Consider the following 16936-nt stretch of genomic DNA (forward strand, 5'->3'; position numbering starts at 1 on the left):
AGCTTGGCAGCTCGCCCCACCGCAGTTGGGCACTCAGGAGCCTGTGGATGAAGAAGAGTTGCGAGTGACTAGGGCACAGCTCGGGGTTCCTGTACACTTGTCGTTAACAGGAGTGGGCTGAACTCTCTCTAGTCAGCGAGGTGTCCAGTTGATTTCTACCGGACTCCCAAATGGAAAAAACAAAAAACAAAAAACAAAATCAAACAAACCCAAAACCCAGAGTATCAAAGAAAAGGGCAGGCAGCTGAAAACAGGGACCACTTTCTGCAGAAGACTGGGCACTGTAAGTCTGGGAAGGGACAGCACGATGGGAGAGCAGTAGACATGTGTGCTAGGACATCTGAGGTCGCCAGTTGTAACCTCAGTTTCTCCACCTGTGAACTCAAGCCATCCAGTCCCACTCTGGCAGCTTCGAGGAAATGCAAAGAGGGAAGTTTCAGTGTCACCAGCGAGGGCAGCGCTGCTCCACCACCCAGCGGCCAAAGCCTCCGCCTGGTCCCCACTCCCGCCCCGAGGTTCGCTCAGGGGGCCTGGGGCCCAGCACACCCAAAGCCCCTCCCCATCGAGGCTCCACCCCGCCCACAGACCACGCCCTCTGTGGTCCCGCCCATCGGCCAGCCCCTACCCGCAGGCCCCGCCTCTATCCGCCTCGCCGCGTCCGCCTCGCCTTTGATGGACCGCTGCCGGCCAATGGGCGCTCGGGGAGGCGCGGGGCCGCGGCGGCGGGCAGGGGGCTCGGCGCGCCCGGGCGTCAGTCCGGCCGCGGCGACGGCGGCAGGAGCGCGTCCCGGCGCCGCCTAAGGCTGCGCTCGGCGCGCGGACTGTGAGGAGGAGGCGAGCGAGGCTGGCGCGGGGTCGGCGGCCGGACGCATGGCTTAGGACGCCCCGCCGCCGCGCCCCAGCATGGGGAAACTTCACTCGAAGCCGGGTCAGTGTCTTAGCCTGCGCGCCGGCCGCGGCCCCGCGTCCTCCCGCCGGTGCTAACTCTCCCTCTCCTTTCTTTCCGGCTCCCGCCGCCGCCGCCGCCGCGCACGATGTGCCCGCAGCCGCCGTGTGCAAGCGCAGGGAGAGCCCGGAAGGTAGGCGCGCGGGCCACCGGCCCGGGGGGCGCGAGGGAGGCGGCGCGGACCGCCCTGCCGCTGGATCTCATTACCAGGGCTGCCTCAGCCCCCAGCCCCGCCCCGGGAGCGCTCTTTGGGGCCCCTCTGCCCCTCCTACCCGTTCCCCACAGCCCGGTGCTCCCACTGCTGACCCTAACCCCCTCCACTTAGGCGGCGGTGTCTTCCCTTCAGCTCCCCAAGATCTTGCGCCTTCCTCTAGCCGCCAGCCCCTTCTCCGGAGAACTTGGTCTCTGGTCCCACTGCACCCTCTCTGCTGACCCTCATCTCTCTCCTCTGCAGTCCCTGCCTCCCGCGCTCCTTCCTCTGATCCCCGAACTCCTTCAGTCAGGGTACTGCCTCCTCCCTTTCACCCTCTGAATCCTCCTTGCACTTAGGATCTCGCCGAGCCCCCTTTCTTGGCTATTTCCCTCTTTTGGATTCTGCTCCGTCCGGGGCGCTTGACCCTCTTGCCAAGTCTTTACTCTCCGGGCTGTGCCGCCTTGTCTCCTTCCCTTCACTCTCAGGTAACTTTTTGCCAGCTGGGGGGCCCCCGGACTCAATGTCTTCGTGTTCTTCTCGCCTCAGGTGACAGCTTTGCCGTAAGCGCTGCTTGGGCAAGGAAAGGCATCGAGGAGTGGATCGGGAGGCAGCGCTGTCCAGGCAGCGTCTCAGGACCCCGTCAGCTGAGATTGGCAGGCACTGTTGGTCGAGGCACTCGGGTATGGCACCCACGACTCCGTTCTACCCTTTCACCCCTTTCAGCCTTGGGGAGGGTCTGAGGATCTCCCCCCTCCCAACTTTTAGCATCCCGCTTGCACATTATCTAAGTCCAAAAATCCCTACTCAGCCACTGTGTGCCCCACTAGCCCTACTTGCGCCCCATGCTTTGGACGACCCTTGTCGATCAAGTGGGCACCAGTCTCCTGCCCAGCTGGGCACAGAGGGTTGCTTGGGGAGGAAGCTCCAGGGAGAAGGCGATCCAGGTCCAGTGGGGTGGGGAAACTGCTGTGTGTCTTGTGTGTGTTGGGGGCTGGGGGGCTCCTCTACTTTGCTTTTGTGGCTAAGCTTTTCCACAGGGAGGGGTTAAGACTAAAGGGAGACAGGAGTGTCTGGGTAGAGGGCAGGGCTCTGCTGGCCCAGGATCTGTGGCTACCTCCAACTGTGTCTGTGGCATTCATCAGTGCCATCTGCCATCTGAGTGTAGAGTTTGGAGGCACTGGGACCTGGCTGCCCCCTTAGTGTGGCCCTGAGAGGGAGGGGGCGTCTCTATAGCTTGGTCTGGGTGCACCCTCGTTCTTCACCCAGGGGGTTCCTGAGGCTAGAGGTGTTCTGTGGGAGCAAGTGGGTTGGGGGAGTGAATGACTCCAGCCCCTGCGCCTGGCCTGGGACTGGTGTTCACAGATGTCCTGTGAGCTCCAGAACTCCGCACGAGGCTTTCAGATGGTCTGCGTGGAACTCTTGCAAGCTGAGGATCAAAGGATGAATCAACTTTTTGATGTGACATTTAATTTTTTTTTTTTTAAACTTAGAGGGGGGAAAAGACTGAGCCTCAGGTCTGGCTAGTTCTTTGGTCTTGTTCTTTGGGTGAGATTGTGTGTGTGTGCAGGGGTGTGTGTGTATGGATGTGTGTTAGTATATGTGGTATTGAACCTGGCAGCACTATTGCAGAGAGGTGGCGTGGGTATGCGTGTGTGAGTGTGTGTGTGTGTGTGTGTGTGTGTGAGTGTGTGTTGGCACCTGGCAGCACTATTGCAGAGAGGTGGTGTGGGTATGTGTGTGTAAGTGTGTGTAAGAATGTATGTGTGAGTGTGTGTGTGTGTGTATGAGAGAGAGAGAATGCATGTGTGAGTGTGTGTGTGTGAGAGTGTGTGTGAGTGTGTGTGTGAGTGTATGAGAGAATGCATGTTGTGTGTGTGAGAGTGAGTGTGTGAGTGTGTGTGAGTGTGTGTGTGAGTGTATGAGAGAATGCATGTTGTGTGTGTGAGAGTGAGTGTGTGAGTGTGTGTGTGAGTGTGTGAGTGTGTGTGTGTGTGTGTTGGCACCTGGCAGCACCATTGCAGGGAGGGGGCATGTGTGTTTGTCTGTGCATATGTGTTAAATGTCCTCTCTGGATACTTCTCCCACTCCGTGGCTCCGGCTTCCTCTTCCTGGCCTTCCAGTTTGCTGCTGGCTGGGACTGGAGCTGCTATCCTAGTAGAAAGGTCAAAACTGGTCTGAGGTGGGGGTGGGGGGGCTGCATTGGAGCCTTTCAGCAGAACCACAAACTTTTCCTCCCCCACCATTCCCAGGTTTTGATGTACTTATTTATTTAAGGACCAATGAAAACAATTCAATTTAGACACGTGAACAGATGCATTTGCAGCTCAATACAGGCCGACAGAGGATTTCCATTAATCAAGTTTTGTTTTTTTTCAGCCTGTTTATTTTCATAAAGTATTCCTGCAGAATGACATTTATTTAGGCGCTCTCTCTCTCTCTCTCTCTCTCTCTCTCTCTCTCTCTCTCTCTCTCTCCCCCTCCTCTCTCTCACTTCTCTCCCCCCACCTCTTCCCCCTAAAGTGCCAGGCAGCTTTTGCTTCATGCTAGAGGGGAAACTTGAAATACAGCGAGGGCTTGCTTCCATTGACTTTTATCTTCAAAGCCATAACAAATGTTACCCGCATGTTTTTGGTGGGTCTCCTTGGCATCCAGGCTGGGAGGATGGGAGGGAGGGTGGAAGAAGGAGAGGAAAACAAAAGTCTGTCGTTTTTAATTAAATAGTAGTGTTCCCAGCAAGAGGAATGCAAGCCAGTAAAAGTTGCCATTGGGGGAAATGAAGCAGGGGGAGGGGGCCCCTGCTTAAGCCTGTGGCTTTGCTGAAGTCACGGAATTCTGTTGCCTGGTTTCTTCCCCCAGCTGAGGACAGCATGGGATGGATGTGCCTGCTCGCCTGCCTTCCTGCCTCACCCCCCTCTCAGAAGAGGAGGGGTCATTAATATTTGTTCAAAGTCCTTTTGAAGATGTGAGGCATAGAGCCATCAGTGTGACATGTGTCGGATAGTTAGAGGGTGGGCCCAGCCATCAAAGATGTGGAGTGGGGGGAGGGAGGTCTCTGTTTCCTTGAGAGTTGATCTTAATAGCAGACCAGGATGCCTGGGTCCCCTCCTGCCTGTGGTGGCCACAGTAGTGGGGTCATATTCACCCTAGAGAAGGACCAGGCTGAGCCAAAGTGTGGGGCTACACTGGTGGCGGCCCGGGAAGCAATTCAGGTGGTCTTTAGAGGGGCTATCTTTAATCTTTATAGATACTTATCTTTTTTAATCAGTGAAAAATAACTAGGACATCAAACGCATGATTTCCTGGATGTTATATCACTTAAGATGAATCAAAGTTGAAAGAGGTAGGTGAGTTCAAAGTCAATACTGGGGAAAATGCTGAGTTCAAGCGGTTGGAGTTGGGAACGTCAGGAGGACTGCTCACACGGCAGGGGCACTGAGAGTGGCGGACAGGCCATTGCGGAGCGCGTTGAAGTCCTGCCATTTCCACGGATCCCATTGGCATGGGAGGGGTGGCTGGCAGGGTCCTTCTATGATATCATCAGGATGTAGATGGGTGTGGGCTCTCGCAGTCTGTTGGCTTCCAGGGCTGATAGTTTCCTGTAGGCCTGTTTCAGGGAAGGACTCTGTGTCTGTTTCTCTACCTGTCCTGTCACCGAAGAGCCTGAGGACACATTACTGGCTTATCAAACAGACAACATTATTGTTGCCATGAGAACTGCTGTTGCCCGAGCGCCTGGATATGCCCAGCACATTGCTTCTCTGACCTTCATCTCCCCATAGCCCTCTGGAGTTGCACTCAGCCGGTGTAGACTGAGTGGTGTGACGCCAAGCCTTGCCTTGTTTCCAGTCAGGGGCTCACAGACAGTTGCCACTGTGTCCACATGAGCTGGTTGCAGGGTCGGAAAAAGCAAGAGGGACCCTGCCTTTCCTGTGTCTGTGACAGGAGCTGAGTTGCAGACCTCACTGTAAAGTGTGAGGGCAGCCACACAGACATGAAACTCAGCCTATCCCCCCTGTGCAGAGGTCAGGCTCTGCACAGGACATTGTCACCTTGTGCAAGTCATATTAACGTTGCATGTCTTTTGTTAGCACATCTATAAGATGAGCACAGTAATATTATCATCCATAGCAGAGCTGCCGTGGATTAATCTTGATAAGAATAGGGCCTGGGTTGAGAGTTGATCTTTACATAGGGATCCTGATGTGTGTGTTCATTCTCTCTGCACCCTTCTACTACAGGCGCCTCTTGGGGGAACCCAGGCTAAGGTCTGGGCTTCTGCTTTTCCATGGATGCTTTATCAGGTACAAGGGAGTATAAGCTCAAAGGAGAAGAGACATGAGTGACTGGGGCCAGAGGAACACGTGAAGGAAGGACCATCGACTGAGCCCAGGCCATGGCTGAGGCGAATGTACTGAGCTGTAGTAGAGGCTAGACAGTGGTCTCCGGCCAGCAGAAACAAAGTGTCAGGTCCGAGGGCCAGCAGAAACAAAGTGTCAGGCAGCAAGAGAAGGCCCAGGGGCAGTGCTAGGTGAGCAGAGGCGTCATGGTGAAGCTCCCTAGGTAGGTGGAGCAATGGGCTCTGGGGTGAGGGAGGACACCTTGCCTATGTCCACGCTGTGAGCATGGACACGCATGTACACAGGGATGCATATAGACAGGCTCCAAACAACCTTGACTCCTCAAACCACGATCCTTTTGTTCTTTTATAGCAAGACAGCTTGCAGAAATAGGCTGGGGCTTGGGGCAGGCAAGCCCCCTGTAGATCAAAGGCGGCTGCCAGGCACTTGGGTAATTTGATTAGGGGGCACCTAGCACATTTTGATATTTGGAGGAGATTAGGAGGGTGCAGGCAGGCCGCATGGGGCCAGGTGGGGCTGTGTGATGAGATTGGGAGCTGGCCCAGCTGCTGCTGGAATCCTGGATTCCAGGGGAATTACCCTTGAATGATACCAGTTGGCACAATGAAAAGGCCCCATGTCTTCACCCTATGGAAAGTGTTAGGCCTCCTTACGTGGTTTCAAAGCTATGTGTTGGGAGGTGGACTTGACATTTGAGGTAGAGCATAAATTAAATAGTCGGTGTTTAAGAATCGAAAGATGATTTGCTTTGAGAATGGCTGGGTCTCAGGGCAGAGGCATGGTGCCTTCACTCACAGGCATCTTTTAGTGGGCTAGGACGGGTCTCCTTGGGAACAGAGTCACAGGCCTGAGCCAGCAAGGAGCCTGGGAAGTCTGAGCTGTGCCAGACATCACTGCAGGCTGCTCCTGCTCTGTATCTTTCCAAGTGGGTATCATCACCTGCTGCGGTGGTACATCTGTGTGATGGGACTTCTTAGAAGAGGCACTTTAACTTCTTTAAGAAGGACGCTGAGTCAGCCCATGTGTGCTGTCTGTACCCTAGGAGCCATGAGTGGGGACGTGTCTCTCCATTCACAGTCCCGGCAGCATCTCGTACATGTGGCTGAGACTAGAGTTGAGGGCTGTTACTTCCTTGCGGGGTGGGGGGTGGGGGGGATGGGATGGTGAGTGTATCCTTGTTTGGACCAGGAAGCCCACTTCCTCACCTCCCCCACCCCCATCAGTAACCACCTGTCTCCTTGGACAGAAAGAGTCAGCTGCCAAATGCAATTTTGTTTCTGAAGTGCATAATAGGCACTTGCTGGGTATGAAGAAAGAACATGTGATCATCGTCCTTACCGCCTCCTTCCTTCTAGCCAACTTTTTTTGTTTGCTTGTTTTATCGAGACAGGGTGTCTCTGTGTAGCCCGGGCTGTCCTGGAACTCACTCTGTAGACCAGGCTGGCCTCGAACTCAGAAATCCGCCTGCCTCTGCCTCTCAAGTGCTGGGATTAAAGGCGTGCGCCACCACCACCCGGCTCTAGCCAACTTTTTAAACCTGTATTCCCGATGCTAGGTTTTATCTTTCCCAAGTCCACCATCCTTAGTTGAATCTTAGAACCAAGTCTTACACTGAGACTGTGGGTTGGTAGCTCATGGGGAGTGGAAGTGTCCCTGGAACTCCATCTGGGAAAGCCCTGTGGGTGAGCAGTTCTTGGCAATGCTTGAGCTCCCTGTCCAGGGGCAGGTGTGTGAGGCTGCCTGCTTAGGCCTTGGAATTAACTAACCTGTAGTTTGAGGATGGGCTGTTTGTTACCCAGCTGTCAATTGGGTTGGTGGCTTCTGGAGCCAGATTGTAGGTGGAAGAAGTCAGCTTGAGGGTCGGAAGCTCAGCTGTGCCAGCAGAGAGAACTAAGGGATGACGTTGGCTGCGGAAGGGCAGGGAAGAGCCAGCCCCTCAAGGGCTTGGGGAAAGAGGCTGCTGACAGGCAACCCCAGAGAGCTCACTGTGTCATCCAAGGCTGAGCTGAGACAACATCATCTTTGCTCAGGCTCCTCAGAGTCAGGGATGGAGCCCACGGAGGGGGTGGGGGGGAGGGGGGAGAGGAAGGGGCATCCATCATATTGATGAGTCGGGTGCCAGAGCTGTGAATTTACTCTGCTTAGCTATACAAACTTTGAAATCTTTTTTGGCTGCTTGTTGGATCCAGGTACTTCCTGCTCTTGCTGGCTCCCATGTTTCCTCTTGCAGCTCATTGCTCACAGTCAGTAACACCCCCCCCCTTGCCTTCTTCCCCTGGCTTCTTCCCTAGCCCTCTCTCCCTGAGAAAGGAAAGAATATAGTCCCTCACAAACCAAATATCTGCCCTCCCGTCAGAGAGAAACGAGGAAGGAGCTGAGAACACCCTGGACGAAAGACCAGAGAGAACTCAAGGCCTCGCTTGTTGGCTCTGGAAGCTGGGCTTTGATGCCACCCTGCTCCGTTTATCCTGGGAAGCTGCCTCAGCCTCTCTGCATGGGCAGGGGCAAGCTCTCAGGCTGGATCAGAGGAGAGGCATGCCCACTCCATGAAGGGTAGTCCTCTATGAAGGGTAGCCCGAGAGTCCAGTCAGGCCGCACCCTGCCAAGCCCAGGTGGGTGGGGAGCCTTTTCTAAACACACACTTCCAGAGGCATAAGTAATTCTTTGATAGATGCCTGGGCAAGCTGAGAGGGATGTTTACCCATGTGGGCACCAGCCACAAGGCTCAGGAGGAAAGCCGTAGGTCCTTCGGCTGAAGTCACCCTCAGCTTCAGCAGGGCATGCAGGAACCCCGGCCAGCCAGTGTGGCTCTGTCCGAGGGGCCTGTCCAGGGCCATGTTTGCTTAGCAGCCCTGAGGAATTAGTTTGGGCGTCACTGTTCTGGCTTGCTGAGCCACATTGGCTGTGGCATGTGTCCCTGTGTGTGGCTGATGGTTATTAGAGGGCCCTAGGGTAAGGTGGGTTTTGCTGCATCCCGTGACATCAGCTCAAGGGCCTTTCCCTCCCCTGAACTTTGGCCTCTCCATCTGAGAAGTGGGATGATGTCATTCTAATTTAGTATGTACAGGACGCCGTCTTTTTTCCGCTATTCGTGTGTCTGCAGAAGATGTGTACACACCTCTACATGTTCACTGACCACAAGCCATTTTTGTGAGGCTTAGAGCCTGGTGGAAAAGAAAGGTTTTAAAATGTAAATAATAAAACACAAGTTGGCCGGATGCTTCAGTAAGGTCTGGGGTGCCTTGAGGCTCAGAGCTGGTCTGGGTGGATGTCCACCTTATGTGTTGGCCTTCCCTCTCCTCACGCCTCTGTCCTTGCCTTGGAACTTAATGAGAGGGTTTCCTAAGTTCTGTTTAGTAACAGTGAGATGTCGTGAGTGCTGTTTATTTAGCTAAAATAACTTGCTTTGACTACCAGCTCTCTAAGATTTATTAAGTCAGGAATAATCGTTCATGTTTTTCAAATGTGGGCCTATTGATGGGCTGGGTCACTCTACTCTGTGACAGGATCTTGCTGTATAGGTCAGACTGGCCTGGAAATCACTAGCCTCCTGCCTCAACTTCTTGATTGCTGCGATTACAGCGAGTGCCACCATACCTGTTGTCATCCATATCGCTAAGGTCCCTAGTGTTCAACTTCTTTACGCTCCAGAAGTTAAGTTCATTCATTACGATGCATTATGGCATCAGCTGTCCATACTGAGCCCTGAATCAACTGAAAACTGAACATATTTGAAGAAAATGCATCTAAGTTGATCAGGCTTTCCGCTCTCCTTTGTCATTGTTTTCTAAACAAGATACCCTGATGACTAGATAGCAGTATTATGATGTGATAAGATGCTGTGACCAAGGAGGCGGTAATAATCTGAGCTGACGGTTTCAGAGGATTGGAGCCCATGATGGAGGAGCAAGGGCGTGACAGCAGGAACAGTTGAGGGCTCACACCTTGCTCCACAAGTAGGAGGTAGAAAGTCTCTTGAAATCTCAAAGCCCACACCCAGTGACACACCTCCTGCAACAAGGACACACCTCCTCCAACAAGGACACACCTCCTCCAACAAGGACACACCTCCTAGTCTTTTCCAAACAGCTCCACCAACTGGGGACCAAACATTTAAATGTATGAGCCTATGAGAGCCATTCTCCTTCAAACCGCCACATTAGGTATTATAAGCAATGTGGATTTGATGTAAGTATATGGGAGAGTGTGCCGGGTTATACACATGTGCGGTCCCTAGTTATATAAGGGACTTGAGCAGTACATTTCAGTCTTCAGGAGTGAGGATGAGGGAGTGCTCTATACTGGTGCCCTATAGCTACCAAAGGATACAACTGCTTTTTTTATTTTTTTAAATATGCAGCTGTGCTTGCTACATAGTTGCTGCAATGTGGACATTTAAGAATGTAGCTGTGTTTTTCCATGCAGCCGCCATACTTGGGTCTTTGCAGGTGTTTCTAAGTTAGATTGGCCCACACTTGGAAGGTACATGTTGAACAGTGACGACATTAAAGGGAGGTTAGGGGACATGCTGGGGGCTTTGGGTCTAGAACAGAAACTACTGGGGTCAGAGCTATCTGTCCCCAGAGGAAACCTGAGGCAAACACCAGAGGCGAGTCAGGGGAATGTCAAAGTGGCTGCACGTTTGATAAGCGTCAGGGAGAAAGCCACAGAGCATAGTTTGTTGGAGATATTGGTGGAAGTCGTGGCTGGCCTGGTCACCTTCCATGTTTACTAGATTGGCCTTAGACTCAGAGAGATCTGCCCGCTGGGTGCCCGGATTTAAAGCACAAGGCACCATACCCAGCCCCTGGCCACCTTCCCACTGTGTTATGGACTCAGTCAGGTCTTTGTCCAGAGAGAAAACTTGAAGTAGCCTTGTGTGAGGTCAGTGTGATGAAAGAAGCCTGTGATCTGTTCTGTGGAGGAGGAAGAGTGAGGAAGAGCTCTCTGTAAAGGTACTTTGGAAGATGAAGCCGGGGACAGAAGGTTTCACCGGCTCCGTGAGGATCACAGGTCTGCACTGGGATAAGCACAGCTCTTGGCTCTCTGGGGAACATCCAGGGGCCCTTGGGGAGGCTGCAGGCAGGCAAGAAGTCAGGAGAAATAATAGAGCAGCATCAAGGTGAGCAAGGGCTGTGGAGGCCCACAGTCTGGGTTCTAATTCTGCCTGCACGCTTTCTCATTGAGACTTCAGGCACTAAGCCGGGACCTCTGTGTCAACCGGTGAATGTGGTGGGAAACAGATACAGTGTCGATAATTTAAAGGAGAAGATTCCTAAGGTCAGAAAGTTGCAAGCGAGGTTGGGAGAAACCTGCTGGGTGTTGAAACAACTGTGGTCTGGCACCAGCCTCCACTAAGGCCCAGGTGATTCACTGAGATCAGAGCCATAGTGTGGGGGTGTCAAAGTGTGGGAGGAACTATTTCACTTTCTACCTTCCAGGTCGTTCTTCTAACTGAATTCAGAAGCCAACATGCAGACATGTCCTAGGGAACTGGTGCCCAGGGGTCAGCTTCCCTAGGGTACCATAGAGAAGGTAGGGACCTGGTATGCATGCTGTGGTAGGAGCGTAAGCTATGGCTGCCTCAGTTTTTGCAACTGGGAACTGGGCTGGTAGTATTCACTCATTAGCATGGTTCAGAAGAATCCCACATGGGGCTTTTAAAGCTGTAACCCACAGACAAGGGTGGGGCTTGGGGTACAGTTAGAGCGGAGGCTTTGTGGGATGCTAATGCTGACCTCAGTAGCCCGAGGAACCAGAGAAGTCACATTGATTGGGTGCAGCAGGCCGGGTGGAAGGCATCTGCTCCTGAACACACACCCTGCCTCAAGAGGGCAGTGCCACTTAGGCCCAGCCAGCACTTAGCCTCTGGGGAGCATGGCCTTGACGTTGGTTTAGAATATCCAGATGTCTGGATTTAAAACATTGCAGGCGTGATGGCATGCCTTTGTGATCCCAATACTCAGGAGGCTGAGACAGGAGGATTACAACTTGCAGTCAGCTTGGGCTGTATACGAGAGCTAGCTGGATTTGGCCTGCGCACTGTGCTTGTAACTGCTTCCACCTCGGCCCTGTGGGCTCAGGGAGTTAGTGATAAGACACTGCATGCAGGCCTGCGTCTCCTTGTGAGATCTTTGTATCTGTCTCTTGAGGGCACTTTTATCATGTGGACGAAACAGCTACTCCTAACCTAAAACTGGTACCTGACAGGAAAGGCCGGCTTTGGCTACAAACAGAACAGAGCAGGTAGCCCCTGGAGCTGGGAACCCACAGCTTGTTTCTGTGGCAGGCAGGACAGCAGGAGGACAGAGAGTGACAGAAGTAGAGGTGTGAATCAGTGCTGTGGACCAGCTGTGTGGCTGCTGGTGACAGGTGTGATGGGTTTGTAGAGTCTGACATCTTAGACCTGCATCCCACGTGGGCTTCCTGATGGATGGCCCAGGGCCAGCAATGTCTCAGGTCCTCTAACCTCACGTCTGTGGCATGGTTTCCTCTACACCGAGTTCTCTGGGGGTGGTGGTGGTGGTGGTGGTGAAATAAGTTTATGTCAGCAAGTTGGAAAACGGAGCAGATACTCAGCGTCCCAAAGCTTTCTGGTGTGTCCACTCATGATCAAACAGATGCATCCCAAGAGTGGGCATCTGAGGATGCTTGGGAACAGGGCATGAAGGAGAGTGAGGGGCTAATGCTTAAGGGTAGGTCAGAGAGTGGTGCTGAGGCTACTAAGCCCCAGGGAACAAGTAGGAGGTGTGCCTTCCTGGCACGGGTAGGTGATGTGCAGAGGCACAGAGGCCATATGAACAGCACAAAGTCCTTAGCCTCCTCCTGGAGTCTGAGTCTAGTCTCCCAGATGTCAGGTCAGCATTCTGCAAACCAGCAGAAGAGCGGGCCATACCTGCTGGGGTGGGTTGGGGTGTGCCACATCCTGTGGGGAGATCAAGTGTCTACCGCAAACCTTCCCGACTCCAGCCGCTGCCCTTGCTGTGGTTCTCTGAGCACCTAGTTTTGACTATGGAGTGGGTTAGGCACAGCAGCGCTAGTCTGCCCTAGGGCTGTGGGAGAGACCCACAGCCATCCAGGGGGGCTTCTCCTTCGCCTAGCCTCAGAAGCTTGGGCAGGGAGCCTCACCCAGAGGCCTTTGCTGTAGGTGTTGGTTAGGGACCCGCACCTGGGCCATACCTGGCTTCTATAGGGTGTCATGTTACAGGGCTGCTTTTGACCTTGAATTTTTCTCATAGCGCCCTTTCTCCCAGTGGCTTAGACAGATTGCAAGAGGACTCCAGGAAACTTGGGTTACCTGGGAACACGGTTGCCGTCTCTGTGGGTGCGGGGGCCCTCCGTTCCTGCCCCTGCCTATGGGAGTCTGTGACTGGGGTAGCCCTGGGCACATGCTCTGTAGCTGCAGCCTGGGAACACGGCTCCGTGGTAAGCGCGGGTGCCCACCAAGAGGAGGTGGTGGCAGCGTAGCTGCTGCCTACAGAGCACCGGAGGAGGCCGAGCTGTCCTTGTCCTCAGTGCTTGCTTCCGTCAGCATCCTGGTGATGCAGGCGCTGATAGTTTACCTGACACTAATCAGTTTTCTTGTTACTTTAATGGCAGAACGCCAGAGGAGAATAACAAAGGAGGATGTATTTTGCTTACGGTGTGAGAAGGTGTAGGCCCTCAGCTGGGGGAGGGTGGAGGAGCATAGTAGGACAGCAAGCAGAGGTAGGAGTCAGACACCAGACATCCCTAAGGACATCTTCAGGACCTGCTTCTCCCAGCTATACTCTACTCCCTTAAGATTTTGGTGACCTAGGGATCAAGGCTTTAGTACGTGAGCTTTTGGGGGACAGCATTTCATATCTGATGAGTGGCAGTCCCTCTTCCTCTGGCACAGTGGTTCTTCGCCTGGGCTATCACCACTTCGGAGGTTGCATATCAGATATCCTGCATATCAGATATTTACACTATGACTCATAACAGTGGCAACATTACAGTCATGAAGTTGCAACAAGACTGATTTTACGGTTGGGGGTCCGCACACCTCGAGGAACTGTAGTAAATTTAGGGTCGCGGCACTGGGAAGGGTAAGAACCAGCCGCCTAGTGGGCAGACTAATGCTGCCCAAACTGGCCCCCCGCTGGCTACCGCGCTGAGGCTCACCTGACATGAAGGTGGGACCTCAGTAGAGCAAGACTCAAGTCAGGCTGGGGAATTGTAGAGTTGTCTTAGAGACATGGCAGTGGGTTCAAAATGATATGTTACGGCTCCATTCCCGAAATCAACCGGCGGCCAGAAAAATGAAATCGAAAATTACAAAAATAAGACAAAGCTATCACTTACTTACAGTAAAACTACTGTTTCGTATTACTTTTTTTGTATTGGCTTAAACACACATGTGCATGCTCATGTTTATAGATACAGAAGCCCGTTATAACGTAATTCTTATGGTAGATAGATCGTGACTGCTCTAGATTCAGAATGTGAGTGAATACCTGGGTTCAAACCCCAGCTCAGCTCTCACAAGCTGTAAGCCTTGGCTGTGTTTCCTGACCTCTTTATGCCTCTCTCTGGTTTCCTAGCTTCAGGGCCTTTGACTTCATTTTTCATCCCAAGGCAGGAGCTCCTTGGGGTTGGGAGGGTGCTTTCACACTGAGCCTGCCCACTCCTCACTTGGGAGGAAGAGGAAGAGGAAGAGGAAGAGGAAGAGGAAGAGGAAGGTAGTGGCCTTGTACTGAGGTCACCATCTGAGCCTGAAGGGCAGGAGCCACCTCTCAGAGGGGATGTGGCTGAGCAGCCATGATGATGGCTTGAGGAGCTTCAGGTATCCATTGGCTATTATTTGACTTCTCTGAGTGCCCAGTAGCTCAGAGCTAGAGCTGGTGTTTCCATATCCTTTTTGGTACAACAGACCGCAGCTTTAGCCCAGACTCAAGGGAAGGGACCACAGGTTCCTAAATACTGGACATGAGATCTCTATCAGGGATTGTAGCCTACCATAGAGTGTGTGTGAAAAGAAAGCCACTGATAGGCAGCCTTATTATTATTATTTTTTAAGTGGGGAGGGAGCAGTACCCATGAGATGCAGGTAGGATGAGATTGTTGGGGTTGTCACAGTTGGGTTTTACAGGTGCTGACTTGGTGAAGAGAGGTCAGAGAGTCCCAACAGAATGGAGGTGTGCCTCGTGCATGTTAAGATATGTGCATGGAGTGAGAAAAACTGGTTACAATGCACCCGCCCCTCACCAGGTCAGTCCCTGGCCATGTGACCACTTCACTGACTGCGCTAGGTGACAGCAGGATGAGGGGGCCCTTGTGATGAAGGGCCTGGGTGTTGACAGGTTTTGTTGTCCACGGCAGGGGAGTCCCAAAGCCGGTCTCCGGGGATATTGGGGGACAGCTGTGCACAGGTCTGTTTCTGAGTGTAGTTAGATATATAGAGAAAGATCTGGAAGGATCAGACTTTTCACACTGCCTACTTCCTTCTTTGGCTTTTTAGGTGAATAAGTGTGTAGCCCTCATACTTTTCAGAAAAACTATACGTTTACTAAGGAAGGGGAGGGGAGGGGAGGTGCCAGAAGGGGCAGAGGGTTGGGGTGACTCGCCATTTCTGAGTCTCCTGGGTGCTGATTCAAGCGCAGAGTCCAGCTGGTGTGGTACAGATTTGTGTACTTGGTAAGCTGAGGCAGGAGGATCGTGTGTGTTCAGAGCTGGCCTGGGTAATGAGGAGAGCGGCAGATGCCGGGTGCAGGGGACCCAATAGGTGGCCCTGTGTGAATCTGACTGGTGTCAGGCTCCCTCTTCCCACTCCCGTGGCTGTGGCTAAACTTCCACGAGGGCTTAAACTTCCACAAACGGTTTTGATACAGGAGTACTCTGAACTGTTAAAGAAGTGGGCAGTATAGCTCAGTCTGATGGGTTTTCTTGTGATTAGAGTGGCCTGGGCTACTGCGTGTGTGTGTGTGTGTGTGTGTATGTATGTGTGTATGTATGTGTGTGTCTGTGTGTGTGTGTATGTGTGTGTGTAGGTGTGTATGTGTGTGTATGTGTGTGTATATGTGTATGTGTGTATGTGTGTGTATGTGTGTGTGTCTGTGTGTCTGTGTGTGTGTATGTGTGTGTCTGTGTGTATGTGTGTGTATGTATGTGTAGGTAGGTGTGTAGGTGTGTAGGTGTGTGTGTGTAGGTGTGTATGTGTGTGTATGTGTGTGTCTGTGTGTGTATGTATGTGTGTGTATGTATGTGTGTGTATGTGTGTGTATGTGTGTGTATGTATGTATGTGTGTGTAGGTATGTGTGTAGGGTGTAGGTGTGTCTGTGTGTGTCTGTGTATGTGTGTGTGTCTGTGTGTGTGTCTGTGTGTGTATATGTGTATGTGTGTGTATGTGTGTGTGTATGTTTGTGTGTATGTGTGTGTATGTGTGTGTATGTGTGTGTGTAGGTAGGTGTGTAGGTGTGTAGGTGTGTAGGTGTGTGTGTGTAGGTGTGTATGTGTGTGTGTCTGTGTGTGTCTGTGTGTCTGTGTGTATCTGTGTGTGTATGTGTGTCTGTGTGTGTATGTGTGTTTGTTTGTGTGTGTGAATGTGTGTCTGTATGTGTGTATGTGTGTATGTGTGTGTATGTGTGTGTATGTGTGTATGTGTGTATATGTGTGTGTATGTGTGTGTATGTATGTGTGTATGTGTGTGTATGTGTTTGTGTATGTGTGTGTGTATGTGTATGTGTGTGTGTTTATGTGTGTGTGTATGTATGTGTGTCTGTGTGTGTGTGTGTGTGTATGTGTGTATCTGTGTGTGTGTGTATGTGTGTGTATGTATGTGTATGTGTGTGTGTAGGTGTGTACGTGTGTGTATGTGTTTATGTGTGTGTGTATGTATGTGTGTGTGTGTGTGTGTGTGTGTGTGTGTGTGTGTGTGTGTAAGGTAGATTGCAGCAGGGGTGATGAGAATGCTTTCTACACCTTTGAAAGGAAGCCCAGGTCCACCCTCCCCTGAGTCCCATCAGAGGCGTTAGAGGCATGGCTGTGTGGAGGCAGGAGAAGCCAGCCCCATTGGCCACTGACAGCCACAGTCATGGTTTTCAGTGATCTTCCTTCTGGAAGAGTGGAAGGGAGAACTTGAGCCCTACATTACAAATACTTAAGTCTGGAGCTCCTGCGTGCTACTCCTTGTGCAGCTGTGGGGTGAGACTTTTTCCAAGTATGGACTGGAGTGGGTACCTACCACAGAGTTTGCTGTAGGGTACTGGAACGCAAACCCCTGGACTGGAGCAGCTGCCCCCTACACTGGTATCGGCCAGAGGCTTCCTAGCTCCCAAAGCCTTGTTCAAGTAATACATTAATGGGCCAGGATTATTCGCACAGGGAAACTGAGCTCATACTCAGATTCCATGGAACAATCTTTTGTGGGCTGGGCACTACTTGGCAGGCTGTAGATACTCAGATATACTCAGAGAATA

The 16936-nt window shown here is 52.4% G+C and overlaps 1 protein-coding gene across 1 annotated transcript in view; it reads left to right on the plus strand.

The window, feature by feature from the left end:
* The first annotated feature begins 740 nt into the window (after positions 1-740).
* Positions 741-16936, plus strand: part of Nkd1 (NKD inhibitor of WNT signaling pathway 1) — a 72235-nt gene continuing 56039 nt past the window's right edge. The window contains exons 1-3 of the mRNA XM_021220170.1: positions 741-928; positions 1047-1079; positions 1686-1819. Of these exons, the coding sequence (XP_021075829.1) occupies positions 904-928; positions 1047-1079; positions 1686-1819 (192 nt within the window). The 5' untranslated portion in view covers positions 741-903. The remainder of the gene's footprint in view (positions 929-1046; positions 1080-1685; positions 1820-16936) is intronic.

The sequence above is a fragment of the Mus pahari genome, chromosome 20 (assembly GCF_900095145.1).
Source record: "Mus pahari chromosome 20, PAHARI_EIJ_v1.1, whole genome shotgun sequence".
In the NCBI taxonomy this organism is placed as follows: domain Eukaryota; kingdom Metazoa; phylum Chordata; class Mammalia; order Rodentia; family Muridae; genus Mus; species Mus pahari.